The 19,944-nt window shown below is 47.1% G+C and overlaps 1 protein-coding gene across 1 annotated transcript in view; it reads left to right on the top strand.

The window, feature by feature from the left end:
* LOC137364938 (probable G-protein coupled receptor 139) overlaps positions 1-13,056 on the top strand; it is a 35,444-nt gene extending 22,388 nt beyond the window's left edge. Inside the window, exon 4 of the mRNA XM_068027816.1 lies at positions 12,155-13,056. Within this exon, the coding sequence (XP_067883917.1) occupies positions 12,155-13,056 (902 nt within the window). The remainder of the gene's footprint in view (positions 1-12,154) is intronic.
* The last annotated feature ends 6,888 nt before the right edge of the window (positions 13,057-19,944 follow it).

Below are 19,944 nucleotides of genomic sequence, written 5' to 3'. Positions count from 1 at the left end.
TTGTGACTCACCACGTGCAGATTCTGACTCTGTACCAGACTCTGAGGTGCACGCAGTGTAAGTATTTGATCAGGTGTCTGCGAGTATCAGACCAACTGTTGTGGCTTCACCATCAGTGTTGTGCTGCTGCTCTCTGTCTGTCTCCTGGAGCTGCTTTGACTGGGAATCTGGCAGTTTTGGGTTATCATTGGAAAGTATAAAATCTGAAGGGGATGGGTTGGGGTGAGGGATTGGGGGTGGGATGGAAAGCAGGAGGCCCATGATCCCACCATCTGCAGCTTGTAAATCATCCCAGATAGCAGGATGACGGGGAGGTGGAAGTTAAGAAGGGACATAAGGCAGGAACATAGCATCATCCTAAATGTTTGCGGTGATGCTGGATGTTGCGTGCTTTGTCACAGCTGGTTCCGTGATGTGGAGATTCATCTCCTCCCTCAGGCTGAGGGAATGAAAGTATGCCTTGCCGCCGCTGGCTCCCTGCTTCTCCCTGTGATTATAGGCCACCTTTTCCTGTAAGAGAGAGTAAAGAATGACAGTATATGTGTTGCACTGGGTTTGAGTGATGCGCCTGCCATAGCTGAATAGCTGGAGGTTGCGGAGACAGTGAGATGCGGGTGTGAAGGTGGTATCAGTGGAAGGCGTGTGACGATGATGTGGAGTATACGAAAACTGTTAGGTGTGAGTCTTGAGTGTTAGGGACTGCTGATGGGTGAGTGATGGGGGTGTAGTACATTGAGCAGTGTGAGAGGTTGGTGGTGTAGGGGGCAGGAGATGCCATGTGGGGATAATCTCACTGACGTTGACCACCCATGTGAGCTCATTAAATTTCCTCATGATTCTGCTGCCATGTCCTCTGGGCTAGACTTCTTGCATTGACCTCCCTGGCCACCTTCTACCATTCCCTTCGGTGGTCGTTCCTTGAGGGTCTCCACCCCACCACAGAAACATAGCCTCTCTCCTCCTGTCAACCTCCATTGCTAAGGTATCCAGCACCATGTCCGTGAACCGCAGAGCCCTCTCTCTGTTCTAGCATTCCATGTATCTTATCTCCAATTGCAGCAATCACAGTCAGCAGCAGCAGCCTCCTGTAATTCAGCGTAGTTTCCCTTTAGGACGGACAAACTGCTTTTAAGAGCTGGATCCTGGCTGACATACGTGCCAGCCTCACCCACAGTTAGGCCCCTGTTAAAAGCATGAAACAGGCAGCAGCGTGGGTCACCCTGGGCGGCACAGAGAATTCATGGAAATGAGGAGGCAGCATGATATTTGTTTGTCACCTGTCTCAACAGGAGCGGGCACGGGCAGATCATGTCCCATTTGCCCAAAAAGCGATGCAAACGCGAGTTTCTCGCTCTTTCTATTTGTCTTTCCCTCTTTCACGCTTGCTAACTGTCTCTCTCTCTCTTAACTCTCTGTGTCTTGCTCATAAAATCAGAGATTGGCACAATACAGAAGAAGGCTACTCAGCCCATTGTCACAGAGTGATGCAGCAGTGAAACAGGCCCTTTGACCCACCGAGTCTGTGCCGACTACCAATCACCCATTTATACTAATCCGACATCAATCTCATATACCCCACCTTCCCCTACATTAGGAGCAACTTAGAATGGCCTGTTTACCTGTCAGGTGTTAAGTCTTTGGCAGTGAGAGGACACCAAAACAGCTCGAAACCCACAGTGGTCACAGGGAAAACTTGCAAAGTCCCCATAAGCAATACTCAGAACTGAACCCGGATCACTCGAGCTGTGTGACTGCTGTGCTAACCACTGTGTCACTGCTGCTTTTGTGAAAGAGCTCTCTAAATCGCGCCACACCCCTCTTCTTTTCCCAGACTCCAGATTTTTTTTCCTTTTCAAGTATTTGTTAAATTCTCTTTCGAAAGATATTATTGAATCTGCCTCCACCATGTTTCCATGCAGTGAATTTCAGATCCCAACACCTCAATGTGTGAAAGAAAATTTCTTCATTTGGCCTCTGTGTCTGTGTCAATTACCTCAATGTTTGTTTTCTTAATACTGAACTTTCTAACATTCGAAACAGTTTCACATTAATTACCCTAACAAAACACTTTATGATTTTGAATTCTATGTTAAATCTCCCCTTTCCCCTCACTGCTCTGAGGAGAACAATCCCAGCTTTTCCAATTTCTCCACGTAACTGAATTCCCTGATCCCTGGTACACTATGATTATAATTCTGCTGTTCCATTTGTCATGTACTGGGATGTGCTGTCGTGTTTTCTACACATTTAGCATAACTTCCCAGCGTTTGTTTTCTATGCCTCTATTTATAAAGCCCAGGATCGCATAAGTGTCATTAACTTCTTTGTTGAACTGTCCTGTAACCTTCAATGATTTGCACATAAAAAGTCCCCAGGTCTCTCTGTCCTTGCAATCGTTTTACAATTGTAGCATTCACCTTGTGTTGTTTCTCCACATACATCCTTCTAAAATGTATTACCTCACACATCTGCTGTGACAATTAACATTTGAGAAGAGTGAAGCTATTGCATTCAGTCCCTGATTCAAACTGCACTAGCTTGGTACAGATTCCATTGCTCCTCGTGGCAACTGTGTCAGACTAAACCAGATTATTCGCACCTTGGTGTCATACTTGATCCCGAGATGAGTATCTAACCACATATACGCATCTTCACTGAAGCAGCTTATCTGCAGCTATGAAAATCATGGAAAAATCATACAAAATCATAGTGTGCTTACAACACAGAAGGAGACCACTTGGCCCATTGTGTCTGTGCCTTCCAACAAACGAGTTCGCAGCCGCATCCCACCTTCCAGCATTTGGTCTGCAGCCCTGCAGATTACAGCACTTGAGGTGCAACAAGACACCTTTAAAATGAGATGCAGGTTTCGGCCTCTACTACCCTTTTGTACAGTGAGTTCCAGATCCCCATCACACGCTGGGTGATATTCTTCCCTCATCTCCCCTCTAATATTTGTATCAATCATTTTAATTCTATGCTTCCTCGTCACTGACCTCTCTGCGAAGCTGAATAGACCCTTCACCTCCACTCTATCCAGGCCCATCTCAATTTTGTACATTTCAATAAGATCTCCCCTCAGCCATCTCTGTCCCAAGGAGAACGTCCCCAGCCTATCCAATCTTTCCTCATAGCTGCATTTTCCAGTCCTGGCAACATTCTCGTAAATCTCCTCTGTACACTCTCGAGTGCAATTACATCCTTTCTGTATTGAGATGACCAGAACTGTACACAGTACTCAAGTTGTGGCCTAACCAATGAGTTATACAGTTCCAGCACAAACTCCCTGCTCTTATATTCTTTGCCTCGGCTAATAAAAGAAAGGATTCCATATGCCTTCTAAGCCAACTTATCGACCTGTCTTCTGCTGGACTTCACCTGCTGGAAGTGCATCCGTCTCCAGCTCCTATCAGACCGTGTTAGGGAATTGGAGCTGGAGCTGGATGAACTGAGGATCATTCGGGAAGCTGAGGGGTTGATAGATAGAAGCTACACGGAGGTCGCTACTCCACAAATCAAAGGCAGCTGGGTAACAGTTAGAGGTGGGAAGAGGTCAGTGCAGGGATCTCCTGTGGTCGTTCCCCTCAACAACAAGTATACAGTTTTAGATACTGTTGGGGGGGACGGCCTATCGGGGGCAGGCTGCAGTGACCGGGCCTCTGGCACGGGGTCCTGCACTGTGGCTCAGAAGGGAAGGAGGGAGAATGGGAGAGCACTAGTCATCGGGGACTCGATGGTGAGGAGTACGGACAGGCGGTTCTGTGGGCGCAGGCGAGACGCACGGATGGTTTGTTGCCTCCCTGGTGCCAGGGTCCGTGATGTTTGTGATTGCGTCTTCAGGATCCTTAAAGGGGAGGGGGAGCAGCCAGAGGTCGTGGTGCACATTGGCACCAACGACGTAGGAAGGAAGGGTGGCACAGATGTTAGAAGTGAGTTTAGGGAGTTAGGCTGGAAGCTGAAAGCTCGGACGGACAGAGTTGTTATCTCTGGTTTGTTGCCGGCGCCACGTGATAGTGAGGCTAGGAATAGGGAGAGAGCACAGCTGAACACGTGGCTGCAGGAATGGTGTAGGAGGGAGGGCTTCCAGTTCTTGGATAATTGGACTGCATTCTGGGGAAGATGGGACCTGTTCAAACAGGACGGGCTGCATCTGAACCAGAGGGGCACCAATATCCTGGGAGGGAGGTTTGCTAGTACTGTTCGGGAGGGTTTAAACTAGTTTGGGAGGGGGATGGGAACCGGACTTGTAATCCAGGGACCAGTGGGTCCACTCAGAAAGACAAAGAGTGTAGTGAGGTATTGGGGAAGGTAGCACTGTCGCAGAGGACAGATGGGCACGGAGAAGGGTTAAAGTGCGTATACTTCAACGCAAGAAGCATCAGGAATAAGGTGAGTGAATTGAAGGCGTGGATGGGCACTTGGGACTACGATGTTGTGGCCATCACTGAAACGTGGATAGGTGAGGGGGAGGAATGGTTTTTGGAGGTACCTGGTTATAGATGTTTTCATAAGATTAGGAATGGTGGTAAAAGAGGTGGGGGGGTGGCATTGTTAGTTAGAAATAGTGTAACAACTGCTGAAAGAATTTTCGAGGAGGATCTGCCGACTGAGGCACTGTGGGTTGAGGTCAGGAACAGGAAAGGAGCAGTCACCTTGATGGGAGTTTTCTATAGGCCCCCCAATAGCAGCAGGGAGGTGGAAGAGCAGATTGGGAAACAGATTTTGGAAAGGAGCAGAAGTCACAGGGTAGTAATTATGGGGGATTTCAACTTCCCAAATATTGATTGGCAACTCTTTAGATCGAATAGTTTGGATGGGGTAGTGTTTGTGCAGTATGTCCAGGAAGCTTTTCTGACTCAGTATGTAGACTGCCCGACCAGAGGGGAGGCAATATTGGATTTGGTACTAGGTAATGAACCAGGGCAAGTGATAGAGCTGTTGGTGGGCGAGCACTTTGGAGATAGTGATCACAATTCTGTAGCATTCACTGTGGTAATGGAGAGGGATAGGTATGTGCAACAGGGCAAGGTTTACAATTGGGGGAAGGGTAGATATGATGCTGTCAGGCAGGAACTGAGGAGCATAAGTTGGGAGCATATGCTGGCAGGGAAGGGCACGGTCGAAATGTGGAACTTTTTCAAGGAGCAGATAGTAGGGGCCATTGATAAGCATGTCCCTGTCAGACAGGGAAGGGATGGTCATGTGAGGGAACCGTGGTTGACAAGAGAGGTTGAGAGTCTTGTTAGGAAGAAGAAGGATGCGTATATAAAGTTGAGGAAAAAGGGCACAGGCATAGCTCTGGAGGGATACAAGATGGCCAGGAAGGATCTGAAGAAAGGGATTAGGAGAGCTAAGAGAGGGCATGAAAAATGCTTGGCGGGTAGGATAAAAGAAAACCCCAAGGCCTTTTACGCGTATGTCAGAAATATGAGGATGACTAGGGGGACCGTAGGTCCGGTCAAGGACAATAGCGGGAGACTGTGTGTTGAGCCGGAAGAGATAAGTGAGGTTTTGAATGAGTACTTCTCTTCGGTATTTACGAATGAGAAGGGGTGTATTACTGAAGAGGACGGTGGGAAGCAGACTGGTAAGCTCGAGGAAGTGCTCGTTAGGAGGGAAGATGTGTTGGGGTTTTTGAATAACTTGAAGATAGACAAGTCTCCCGGGCCTGACGGGGTATATCCAAGGATGTTATGGGAAGCAAGGGATGAAATTGCAGAGCCGCTGGCAATGATCTTTTCATCTTCTCTGCTGACGGGGGTGGTACCAGGTGATTGGAGGGTGGCAAATGTTGTGCCCCTGTTCAAGAAAGGGAATAGGAACAACCCTGGGAATTACAGGCCAGTTAGTCTTACTTCGGTGGTAGGCAAGTTGATGGAAAAGGTGCTGAGGGATAGGATTTCTGAGCATCTGGAAAGACACTGCTTGATTCGGGACAGACAGCACGGTTTTGTGAGGGGTAGGTCTTGCCTCACAAGCCTGATTGAATTCTTTGAGCAGGTGACCAAGCAAGTGGATGAGGGTAAACCAGTGGATGTGGTGTACATGGATTTTAGTAAGGCATTTGATAAGGTCCCCCATGGTAGACTTATGGAGAAAGTCAGGAGGCATGGGATAGTGGGGAATGTGGCCAGTTGGATTAAGAATTGGCTAACTGATAGAAGGCAGAGAGTGGTCTTAGATGGTAAATACTCAGCCTGGAGCCCAGTTACCAGTGGCGTGCCGCAGGGATCAGTTCTGGGTCCTCTCCTGTTTGTGATTTTTATTAACGACTTGGATGAGGAAGTCGAAGGGTGGGTCAGTAAATTTGCAGATGATACAAAGGTTGGTGGAGTTGTGGATACCGAGGAGGGCTATTGTCGTCTGCAAAGGGACTTGGATAGGTTGCAGTGCTGGGCTGAAAAGTGGCAGATGGAGTTTAACCCTGAAAAGTGTGAGGTCGTCCATTTTGGAAGGACAAACATGAATGCAAAATACTGGGTTAACGGTAGGGTTCTTGGGCATGTGGAGGAGCAGAGAGACCTTGGGGTCTATGTGCATAGATCATTGAAAGTTGCAACTCAAGTGGATAGGGCTGTGAAGAAGGCATATGGGGTGTTAGCGTTCATTAGCAGAGGGATTGAATTTAAGAGCCGTGAGGTGATGATGCAGCTGTACAGGACCTTGGTAAGGCCTCATTTGGAGTACTGTGTGCAGTTCTGGTCGCCTCATTTTAGGAAGGATGTGGAAGCCTTGGAGAGGGTGCAGAGGAGATTTACCAGGATGTTGCCTGGAATGGAGAATAAGTCTTACGAGGAAAGGCTGAACATTCTAGGCCTCTTCTCATTAGAACGGAGAAGGATGAGGGGTGACATGATAGAGGTTTATAAGATGATCAGGGGAATAGATAGGGTAGACAGTCAGAAACTTTTTCCCCGGGTGGATCAAAGCGTTACAAGGGGTCATAAATTTAAGGTGAAGGGTGGGAGATATAAGGGGGATGTCAGGGGAAGGTTCTTTACCCAGAGAGTGGTCGAGGCATGGAATGCCTTGCCCGGGGAAGTTGTTGAGTCAGAAACTTTAGGGACTTTCAAAAGGCTTTTGGATAGGTATATGGATAAAAGAGAATAATGGGGTATAGATTAAATTGTCCTTGACAGAGGACAAAGGATCGGCACAACATTGTGGGCCGAAGGGCCTGTTCTGTGCTGTATGTTCTATGTTCTATGTTCTATGTTCTATGTCTTGCTACCTTCAGGGATCTGTGGTCATTCACTCCAAGGTCCCTTACTTTATCTACACTTCTCAGTATTTTCCCATTTACCATGTATTCCTTTGCCTTGTCTGACCTCCCCAAATGCATCACCTCACACTTCTCCAAGTTGAATTTCATTTGCCACTTTTCTGCTCAATTGACCAGTGTATTTATGGTATTAAAAGGGGCCATTCGGCACATCACGTCCATGCCGTATCTCTGCGGAGCAATCTCATCAGTTCTACTCTTCTACTGCATCCCCGTGTCTCTGCAAGTTTATTTAATGCTGGCGTGCATCCAAAAAATATATATTGTTTCCACTTCCGGCACCCTCGTGGGCAGTGAGTTTCAGGTTATTAACACCAGCGTTAAAATTTCTTTCTCATATTACCCCTGCATCTCTTACTCAAAGCCTTCATTCATTTCCCGCGAGTTCTTACACTATCAATTAATGGGAACAATGGTTCCTTGTCTAATTAGCTAAAACTCTCATAATCTTATCCACCTCTGTCAAATCTCCCCTCAACCTGCTTTGTTCCAGGGAGAACAACCCCAGATTTTTCAACCTAACCTAACAACTAAAACCCTCATCTCTGGAATCATACTGGCAAATCTCCTCTGCACCTTCACATCCTTCCTGAAGTGTGGTGACTGGAACTGAACACAACTGGACACATACACACACACACACACACACACACACACATTCGGGTTCACACACCAGGTACTGAGCCAGACATAGGAAAAGACACACACACACAGACATATGCAAACACTTCAGAAGTTACAGAGCCAGATATACGCCAAACCTCACACACACAAGTACACGCACGCAAACACTCACATACACACATTCACACGCCTGAGATAACAGAACAGGTACTGAGCCAGATACACAAACACACACACACACAGACAAAAATTTGGAGGAGAACTTGCAGGTGGTGGTTGCTCGCAACCGTTTGCTGCCCTTGTCTTTTTAGGCGGGTTTGGAAGATGCTGTCTAAGGAGCCATGGTGCCTTGCAGCCGTGCATCTTGTGGATGGTTCACACTGCTTCCTCTGTGCGTCGTTGATGGAGGGAGTGAATGTTTGTAGATGGTGTGACAATCAAATGATCTGCTTTGTCCTGCATGGTGTCGAACGTCTTGAGCTGCACCCATCCGGGCATGTGGAGAGTATTCCATCACACTCCTGACTTATGTCTTGTAGATGGCGGACAGGATTTCGGGAGTCTAGAGGTGAGTAACTCGCCACAGCGTTCCCAGCCTCTGACCTGCTCTTGTAGCCACTGTATTTGTATGGCTACTCCAGTTCAGTTTCTAGTCAATGGTAACATCCAGGATTCTGATAGATAGGGATTCAGCGGTGGTAATGCCATTGAATGTCAAGCGGAGATGGTTAGAGTCTCTCTTGTTTGAGGTGGTCATTGCCTGACACTTGTGTGGCGCAAACGTTACTTCCCACTTATCAGCCCAAGCCTGGATATTTCCACGTTTTTGCTGCATTTCTACACGGACTGCTTCAGGAAATGAGGAGTCGCAAATGGTGCTGAACATTGTGCAATCATCAGCGAACATCCCCCACTTCTGACCTTATGAATAAAGGAAGGTCATTGATGAAGCAGCTGTAGAGGGTTGAGGAACCAACCTGAGGAACTCCTGCAGTGATGTGCTGGAGCTCAGATGATTGACCTCCAACAACCACAAAGATCTTCCTTTGTGCTACCAACCAGCAGAGGGTTTCTCCCCTGATTCCCATTGACTTCAGTTTTTCTAGGGCTCCTTGATGCCATCCTCGGTTAAATGCTGCCTTGATGTCAAGGCCAGTCACTCTCACTTCACCTCTTGAGTTCAGATCTTTTGTGCATGTTTGAACCAAGGCTGTAATGAGGTCAGGAGCTGCGTAGCCCTGGTGGAACACAAACTGAGCGTCACTAAGCTGTTTTTTGTGAAGTAAGTGCCGCTTGAGGGGCACTGTTGATGACACCTTCCATCACTTTACTGGTGATTCAGAGAACACTGATGGGGCTGTAATTGCCCGGGTTCGACTTGTCCTGTGTACAGGACATACCAGGGCAATTTTCCATATTGCCGGGTAGATGCCCCTTTTGCAGCTGTACTGAAACAGCTTTGCTGCGGGTGCTGCAACTTCTGGAGCACAGTTCTTCAGTACTATTGCCGGAATGATGTTAGGGCCTATAGCCTTTGCAGTATCCAATATCTTCAGTCGTTTTTTTCACATCACGCACAACGAATCGAATTGGCTGAAGTCTGGCTTCTGTGATGCTGGGGATTTCAGGAGGAGGCCGAGTTGAATTATCAACTTGGTACTTCTGGCTGAAGATTGTTTCAAATACTTCAGCCTGATGCTTTGCTCTGATGTGCTGGGCTCCCCCATCATTGAGGAAGGGGAAATTTGTGGAGCCACCTGCTCCACTTGATTGTTTACTTGTCCACCACCACTCATGACTGGATGTGGCAGGACCGCAGAGCTTAGGTCAGATCCATTGGTTATGGGATCGCTTAGCTTTGTCTGTCGCATACTGCTTACGCTATTTGGCATGCAAGTAATTCTGGTTTGTCAGTTCAGCAGGTTTACACCTCATTTTGCGGTAGGCCTGGTACTGTTCCTAGCATGCCCTTCTGCATTCTTCATTGAACCACACCATCCTGAATTGGAACTATATCGCCGTTCCTCCACTGGCGCTGGGTCAAAATCCTGGAACGTCCTTCCGAACAGGACTGTGGGTGTACCAACCTCATATAGACTGCAGCGGTTCGAGAAGGCAGCTCACCGTCACTTTCTCAGTGGCAATTAGGGATGGTAAATAAATGCTGGCCGAGACAGCAACGTCCACATCCCGTGAATAAATAAAAAAAACCCAGCAGATACAAGCACATACTCACAGCACAGAACGTGTCCTGAGACACATATGCTCAAGCACAACACAACAGAAGAACTGAGGCACACAGATACACAGGAACACACGCACACACAGCCATACACAAACACAAATACAAAAATATGCAAGCACAAGGACACAGACACATGCACACACAGCACGACCGAGGCCCTGAAACAAACCCACACAATAATGCACACAAAACCACACACACGAAGACACAAAACACCATCCAGGCTCTGAGACACACACACGGGCATACTGCCCCTCCCCCCAACACACACACATATCACACCCCAGGCACTGAAGCAGATGCACACACACAGACATATCACACTCCATGCACTGAACAAGATGCAGACAAATACACAGACACGCACACACATACACACACAAGCACAGTCACTCGTCACACACCAATCACTGAGTCAGATAAAAGACAAACACGCAAGCAGATCACACCACAGGCATTGCGACAGACAGACAGGCAGGCACTGAGCTAGACATGTGCACACACACACATGCACATACACACAAACACACAGACACACATATAACACCCCAATCACGATATCAGACAATCTCTCACACATGTGAACACACACACACACACACATCGCAGCCCTGGCACCGAGCCAGACACGCGCCCGCGCGCGCGCACACACACACACACATACACACACACACACACACACTCGCAGACACAGGCATGTTACACCCCAAGCACTGAACCAGATACACACATGCACACACACACTCTTCACACGCCAAGCACTAAGTCAGATACAAACAGAAACGCACACACACAAGCACACCCACATCACATACGCACAGACATCACATCGCAGTCACCGAGCCAGACATAAACACACACACACAGACATACACACTACCTGATTGGCTCCTGTGTCTTCGCCATACTTATCTGGGGTCCGTGTCTCCAGTCATAATCCTGGTCGCAGGTCTGGTGGATTACGAGCTTTGGCACCGACAAGCTGACTGGCTATGGTGTCCTCAAAACGATGGTTCTGCACCCAGGCTTGGTGTAGTACTGGGCGTTCTACTGCTCCTGGTGGTGTTATCAATACTACTCAACAGCTGGCCATGTGATTGTTCAGCAGCTTTGTCGGATGGGATCTCCATCCTTAAAGGGATGTGGACCACGGCGCCAGGCAGTTAATTGCCCGACCGCCACTGAATTGCACCGGATGGCGGCTCCGAATCTTTGAGGCTTTGCTCCCCTCATCCTTTCATCCATCATTGGGATCTCCGCTGGCTACACTAAATCGAGCCTCCTGTCACCAGCAGAAAACCCCATCACTGGCACAATAATTAGATACAGACTGAATGTGGTTAACAAATGTACAAATGTCACCCCGAAATCCTTCAAACTGTTGTTTTTACTCCCAACCTGCTCTAAAATCTTCGGATAATTTCCCTTGTTTACAGTTAAATTAGTGATGATTGAGATTATTTGTTTCATTGATTTTTCAGTGGATTCATTTCAATTATTGCTTTGAAATAATTGAATTCCGTGCGGCCTGTCACAGGTGGGGGAATCTCTCAGTCAGTCCAACATTTAACTTTCTGTACAAGAGCAAAGTGCTGCTGATGCTAAAGATCTGAAATAAAAACAGTAAATGCTGGAAATATTCAGCAGGTCTAGCAGACTCTGTGGAGGCGGAAACAGAGTTAATGGTTCAGGTCGGTGACCATTTATCAGAACTGGGAGAGATTAGACATGGATCAGTTTTTATACCAGGCAGGGAAAGGAGGGACGGGGAGGTTAATGATCAACATTGAGTTTAATAATTTCAATATTATCCTTTTGTTATTTAATCTCTCCTGCCTTCCATTGTATCACAGAACTTCCCATTTGTTCTTTTATGTCCAATCATTTCAATGCAACACTGGATACATTAACACATTTATAAGTCTCAATAAGTCCTCAATCAAATTGGTAACTTTGCTCACAGCCTGCTGTGTAATTTCGCTGTTTATTTCCCTTCCTCACAGTTAACCTGCTGACGATTGGAATACTGTCTCGGGGAAAGTGTGGTCTCTCCAAATGTGTCACTCGCTACCTGGTGGCCATGGCAGCGGCAGATCTACTGGTCATTATCCTCGACCTGATATTGAGGCACATTCCCATTGTTTATCAGGAACAGTTTCAATTCCTGCTGAGCATCTCCGTGTGTAATATCCACGCCATCCTGCTTTATGCTGCCACAGACTGTTCTGTTTGGTTCACCGTCAGTTTCACCTTTGATCTATTTGTGGCCATTTGTTGCTACAAGCTGAAATGTAAATACTGTAGTGAGAAAACAGCGGCTGTGGTTCTGGGAACAGTGACTGTGCTGAGCTGTTTAAAGAACATCTTCTGGTATTTTATGTTAAAAGGTCAATATTTTCTGAGGAACATTCCCTGGTTTTGTGAGGTGACAGACGATGTTATGTTCTCTCGTGTCTGGACAGCAATCGAGTTCCTCCAGAACATTTTAACCCCGGGGATCCCATTTATGCTGATTCTTCTTCTCAACACTCTCACTGTCAGACACATTTTAGTGAGCAGCAGAGGACGCAGGAGACTCAGGGCTCACAACCGTGGGGAGAGTCACAGAGACCCAGAGATGGAGAACCGAAGGAAATCCATCATATTGCTGTTTGTTATCTCGGGGAATTTCATCCTGTTATGGGCAGTGTTAATCGTGTGGTCGACATGGAAGCGGATGCGGGATATGGGGTATGTTTTTGTATTTCTACCTGCTTTTCTGCGGGAATTGGGTTTCATGCTGCAGCTCCTGAGTTGCTGCACAAACACGATGATTTATGCCGTGACCCAGACTCACTTCAGACAGCAGTTGAAGAATGTGCTGAAATATCCCTTTACTGCAACTGTTAAATGTATTCAACGATGAGAGCAAGTGAATCACTGACAATTTCCAGCAGCCGGGAGCGCGGCCTGTTCCCATGGTAATAGAGGGGGGGCGGAGCCTGGCGAGAGTGGGGGCGGGGACTTTCGGAATGGGGTCAGAACGGGGCCGGAGCCTATTGGGATGGTGATCGAGTGGGGACAGGGTCTTGTCGCTATGGTAACAGAACAGGAGATGCGCCTGTCTTAATGGAAACAGTGCAGGGCCGAGGCCTGTCGCCATGAAGACACAGCGAGTGCGGGGCCTGTGGCCATAGTGAAAAGACGGGGTGGGGCCAGTCGCTACGGAGTCAGAGCGGGAGCAGGGCCTGTTGCTAAGGTAACGGGGTAGCGGGGCGATGCCTGTTTCCCAGGGCGAAGGGGAAGTTGGGTGTGGCCTGTTGCCCAGTCCAGTGGGGAGTGGGGCCGTGGCCATTTTCTCAGGATGACGGGGAGTTGGGGCAAGGCCTATGACCCACCTAGACGCGGGAGTGGGTGGTGGCGGGGCGGCTGTTCCCCGGGTAGATCGGAAATGGGGGCGGTGTCGTTATACCTTGTGAATATTTACAATCCCTTTTTATCATTTATAACCCTTAGTAATCAGTTATAAAAATTTATCACCGTCAATAATCCTTTGTAATTCAATATAATCATTTATACTTCTTGATGAAACATGAGAAATCTTTCTAATCCTGTATGATTGTGTATATGCCTTTATAATCCTTTGTAACTGTTTATGATCATTTACAACCTTTTATTTTCCTTCAGGAGACTTTATACTCATTTATAACCCGTTATATCTCATACATTCGCTTCCCTGGATAGAAAATACTTAAAATAACAGCCGTGGATTGCTCTAATTTTATAATGGCGACACTGCATATCATTCAAAATTGCCGCAGTGCATATTACTTAAAATAGCTGCAGTGCATAACATTTAAAATGGCCGCTAAAAATTCGCTTAAAATGGCCACAGGGCATATCACTTAAAATGACTGCACTGCCTGCCACTTAAAATGGCCACACTGCATGTCACTTAAGTTGGCCGCATTGCATGCTTGGGATGTGCTCTCTCAGTGTGTGAAGTGTGATGTGTATGTGTGTCTGCATGTATGTCTCTGTGTGATGTGTGTCTGGCACAGTGCCAGGTGTCTATGTGTGTGGGTGTGTGTATGTGTTTGCATGTGTCTGGGTGTGTCTGTCTCAGTGACTGAGGTATGATGTGTGTCCATGTCTATGTGTCTTTATGTGTCTGGCTCAGTGCCTGGGGTGGGATGTGTGTGCATGCCAGTGTGTCTATGTGTGTTTGTCTATTAGCATCTATGTGTGAGTGCGTGTGTGTCTCTCGCTCTCTCTCTCTCTCTCTCTTACTCTGTGCCTGTGAGTGTGTGTCTGTATCTCTCCCTCTGTATGCTTCTGTGTGTGTGTGTGTGTGTGTGTGTGTGAGTGTCCTTCTGCGTCAGTGTGTGTGTGTGTCTGTGTGTTTGTCTCTGTGTGTGTCAGTGTGCGTAGCTGTTTGTATACTTACGTCTCGAAACGCGTGTGTTCTCTCTCTCTCTGTTTGTCTCTGGGTGTGTGTGCGTCGCTCTGTGTCTCTGTGTGTTTGTGTCTGTGTGTCTGTGTGTGTGTCTCTCTCAATGTGTAAGTGTGTGTGTGTGTGTGTGCATGTCTCTCTCTCTTTGTAGATCTTTCTCTCTATCTCTCAGTGTTTGTCCATATGTGTGTGTGTCTCTCTCTTTCTGTCGTTTTCTCTCTCTCACTCTCTCTGTGTCTGTATGTGTGTCTATGTATATTTGTGTGTGCCTGTCTCAGTGCCTGGGTGTGATGTGTGTGCATGTCTGTGCGCCTGTGTGTGTGTGTGTCTCTCTCTCTCACGCTGTCCCATTTCTGTGGATGTGTCTCCCTCTGTGCGTGTTGCTGGGTGGGTCTTCATGGGGGCGGTATTGCCTGTGTGTGTGTGGTTTGTCGCTTGTCTGTATGTGTGGCTCTCTGTCTCTGTGTCATTGTGTGTGTGCATGTATGTGTCTCTCTCTGTCTCTCGGTCTGTGAGTGTGTCTCTCTCTTTCTGTATCCCTCTGAGGGGCGCATCTGTGTGTGTGTGTGTGTGTGTGTGTGTGTGTGTGTGTGTGTGTGTGTGTGTGTGTGTGTGTACCTTGATTTTTCTTGCCAAAGTTCTTTCATGCTCTTGCTTTGCTTTTCTAATTTCCTTTTTGATTTCACCCCTCCACTTTCTATACTCCTCTCACCTTTGAGTTGAGTTCTCGCTGTCGGACATAAGCTTTCCCTTTCTGCTTTATCTGACCGTATAGCCACCTTGACATTCAGGGAACACTGGATTTCGCCGTCTCATCCTTGTTTCTTTCTTGTGACATGATACTCTGAACCCCTTGAATCTCCCCTTTGAATGCTTCCCACTGATCGGACACTGATTTATCTTCAAGTTCTGTCTTCCAGTCCACTTCCGCTAAATAATTCCTCAGTTTAGTAAAATTGACCTTACTTCAATTGAGAATTCTATCTCCTCTTCTGTCTCTTTCGTTTTCCATAATCATGTTAAAACTAACTGAATTATGATCACTACCACCAAAATGTTGCCCACTGCCACTGCTTACAATGTCTGAACCGCTCGGGGGAGCTCTCCAGTACTTACTGGAGCTGGTATCCAAGTCCATGCTGTTCTGCTGCACCCTTCCTATCATCACCATCATGAGGACGCAGGCATTGGCACCAGGAATCTGACGGCCACCTCAGGAGGAGGAGAAAAAGGCAGGGCGGATATTTCCTGGAACATACTATTCTCAAGGGTATGCAGGAGCATAGAGTCCTGGCACGAACTTCAAGGTGTGGCAAACTGTGAGGATGTTATGAAATGTCTGCAAAAGAATATATATAGACGAGTAGAATGGGCAGATATGTGTCTGGTGGAATTTAACATTGACAAGTGTGAGGTAAGGCATTTTGGCAGAAGAATTAGGTAAAGGCAATATATAATTTATGGCACAGTTTTAAAGAGTGTGCAGGAACAGAAGGGCACAGAGGTGCATGTGCATCGATCTTTGAAGGCGGCAGGACAGAATGAGAGTGTGGTTAGGAAAACATATGAGATCTTGGGCTTATTGGATAGAGCATGGAGTACAAAAGCAGGGAAGTTATGCTGGATACTTATCAAGTTCTGGTTAGGCCCCAACTGGAGTAATGCTTCAATTTCTGGTCACCACACTCCAGGACATCTGTGAATGTCCTTGAGAGGGTGTAGCGGAGATTTACCAGAATGGTTCCAAGGATGGGGGATTTTAAATACACGGTTAGGTAGGAACATGCACCTTTGTTCTCCTTCGAACAAAGGAGATTGAGGGGAGATTTAATCGAGGTGTACAAGTTTATGGCAGGCTTCGATAAGTTAGACAAGGATGAGCTGTTCCCATTAACTGATTGTACAAGTACTAGGTGACCCAGATTGAAGTTTTTGGGCAAGAGATGCAGTGGGAATATGTTGAAGAACTTGTTTACTCGGCGTGTGGCAATGACCTTGAACTCACTGCCTGTGAGGGTGGTGGAAGCAGAGACGATCAACAACTTCAAAAGAAAATTGTTGGCCACTTGGAAATAAACCTGCAGGGCTCCGGGATCGAGTGGTGGAGTGCAACTGACAGGATAGCTCAGTGGAGAGCCATCACATACTCAATAGGCTTAATGGCCTCCCTCTGTGCCACAAATGACTTTATAACTGCACCGAGTATTTGACACGAGAACCACGATCTCCTTAATTACTCTAACAAAGTTCTTCGTGATTTTGAACTTCTATATTAAATCTCTTCTTAACTCTCACTGCTCCAAAGAGAACAGTCGCAGCTTTTCCAATCTCTCCAAGAAACTGAATTTTCTGGCCCTTGGTTCCATTCTTGCAAATCACTTCAGTATCTTCACTAAGCCCTTGACACCCTTTTCAAAGTGTGGTGGTCAGAATTGGACACAATTCTCCAGCTGGGATCTAACCATGGTGAATAAAAATTAGCATTTCCTCCTGTTTTATCTTGCACTGTGCTGTGTTTGTAAAACCAAGGATACCTTATTATTGAAGAACCTCGTCAACTTGTTGTGTGTCCTTCAAAGATCTGATTGAATACACACTAGGTGTCTCTGTTCCTGGATCCACACTTACATAATACCCTTTGTGCATATTTTCTTCCCTTATACTTGCAACAGGCTCCAGAAGCTGGCCGAGCGCGTCTACCCTGAGGCGCAGTGTGGCTTTCAAGCAGAGAGATCGAACGTCGACATGCTGTTCTCCCTTCATCAGATACAGGAGAAATGCCGTGAACAACAGATGCCCCTCTACATTGCTTTCATTGATCTCACCAAAGCCTTTGACCTCGTCAGCAGACATGGTCTCTTCAGCCTACTAGAAAAGATTGGATGTCCACCAAAGCTACTAAGTATCATCACCTCATTCCATGACAATATGAAAGGCACAATTCAACATGGTGGCTCCTCATCCGACCCCTTTCCTACCCTGAGTGGCGTGAAACAGGGCTGTGTTCTCGTCCCCAAACTTTTTGGGATTGTTTTGTCCCTGCTGCTTTCACATGCGTTCAAATCCTCTGAACAGGGAATTTTACTCCACACAAGATCAGGGGGCAGGTTGTTCAACCTTGCCCGTCTAAGAGCGAAGTCCAAAGTACGGAAAGTCCTCATCAGGGAACTCCTCTTTGCTGACGATGCTGCTTTAACATCTCACACTGAAGAGTGCCTGCAGAGTCTCATCGACAGGTATGCGGCTGCCTGTAATGAATTTGGCCTAACCATCAGCCTCAAGAAAACGAACATCATGGGGCAGGACGTCAGAAATGCTCCATCCATCATTATTGGCGACCACGCTCTGCAGGTGGTTCAAGAATTCACCTACCTAGGCTCAACTATCACCAGTAACCTGTCTCTAGATGCAGAAATCAACAAGCGCATGGGAAAGGCTTCCACTGCTATGTCCAGACTGGCCAAGAGAGTGTGGGAAAATGGCGCACTGACACGGAACACAGAAGTCCGAGTGTATCAAGCCTGTGTCCTCAGCACCTTACTCTATGGCAGCGAGGCCTGGACAACGTACGTCAGCCAAGAGCGACATCTAAATTCATTCCATCTTCGCTGCCTCCGGAGAATACTTGGCATTAGGTGGCAGGAACGTATCTCCAACACAGAAGTCCTCGAGGCGGCCAACATCCCCAGCTTATACACACTACTGAGTCAGCGGCGCTTGAGATGGTTTGGCCATGTAAGCCGCATGGAAGATGGCAGGATCCCCAAAGACACATTGTACAGCGAGTTCGCCACTGGTATCAGACCCACCGGCCGTCCATGCCTCAGCTTTAAAGACGTCTGCAAACGCGACATGACGTCCTGTGACATTGATCACAAGTCGTGGGAGTCAGTTGCCATCATTCGCCAGATCTGGCGGGCAGCCATAAAGGTGGGGCTAAAGTGTTGCGAGTCGAAGAGACTTAGCAGTTGGCAGGAAAAAAGACAGAGGTGCAAGGAGAGAGCCAACTGTGTGACTGCCCCGACAAACAAATTTTTCTGCAGCACCTGTGGAAGAGTCTGTCACTCTAGAATTGGCCTTTCTAGCCACTCCAGGCGCTGCTCCACACACCACTGACCACCTCCAGGCGCTTACCAATTCTCTCTCGAGACAAGGAGGCCAAAGAACTTGCAACCAAAATATATCACTTCAAACTTTACTGTGGTAAATTGCTTCCGCCATGTGTCTGCCCATTTCACCAGTCATTCTCAGTCCGGCTGAAGTCTGTTACTTTCCTCCTCACTGTTTATTAACATTTCTGAGTTTCCTGCCATCTGAAAACGTTGTCACTATCCCATCTGTACACAAGGCCATGGCATTAACATACAGTAACAGTGATCCCAACAGCGACCCTTGGTAACTCCACTGTGCACTTCCCTCCAGGCTGAACACCAACCATTTCCCACTACTCTCTGCTTTCTGTCACTTCGCTAATTTCATGCATGTTGGCATTGAAAATAAAAAATTTAAAAACTCCATTTATGTAGCACCTTTCATGACCACTGCATGTCTGATAGCGATGTACAACCAATGAGTACTTTTTCAAGAGCAGTCACTCTTATAATGTAGGAAACAGGGCAACCAATTTCTGCACAGCAAGCTCCCACATGTAGCAATGTGATGATGATCAGATCTGTTTTTGTGACGTTAATTGAAGAGTAAATGTTGACCAGGACACTGGGGATAACTCCCCTGCTCTTCTTCGAATTAATCCCATGGGATATTTTACCTGAGACAGAAGACAGGGCTTTAGTTTAACTTTTCATTCGGAAGATGGCACCTCTGATAGTGCAACACTCCCTCTGTACTGTCACTACATTGACAGCCTTGATTCTTGTGATCAAGTCCTGCAGTGACACTAGACCCTAGATGCTTGTGACTGAAAGGGGAGAGAGCTACAAACTGATCCAAGAATGACATTGGCCTTTAATACCATGTGTTCCTAATTTAGTGACATGGCTGTTATGTGATACTTTATCAAACGCCTGTTGGCATGCCATGAAAATTTGAATAGTCCAGGCAGGAACAATCATAGAATCAAAGACTAGCACAGCTCTGAATGAGTTCATTGGGCCCATCAATCCGTGCTGGCGCTTTCAATCCAGTTAGTCCACTCCGTGGCTCCTTCTCTATATCCTTGCATTTTCCTCTGCTTCAGATAGTTATCCACTTCCTTTTCTGGGGATCTACTATTGCATCTGTATCCATCCACCTAGCAGATAGTGCATTCCAAATCCAAACCACTCAGAATCAAAAATCCTTATGTCTGCTTCTTTTGCCAATCACATTAAATTTATGTCTCTGCTTCGCGGTCGCTTGGAG

This window comes from Heterodontus francisci, unplaced genomic scaffold, assembly GCF_036365525.1.
Source record: "Heterodontus francisci isolate sHetFra1 unplaced genomic scaffold, sHetFra1.hap1 HAP1_SCAFFOLD_53, whole genome shotgun sequence".
Classification (NCBI taxonomy): Eukaryota; Metazoa; Chordata; class Chondrichthyes; order Heterodontiformes; family Heterodontidae; genus Heterodontus; species Heterodontus francisci.
This window is presented reverse-complemented; position numbering and strand designations above follow the sequence as displayed.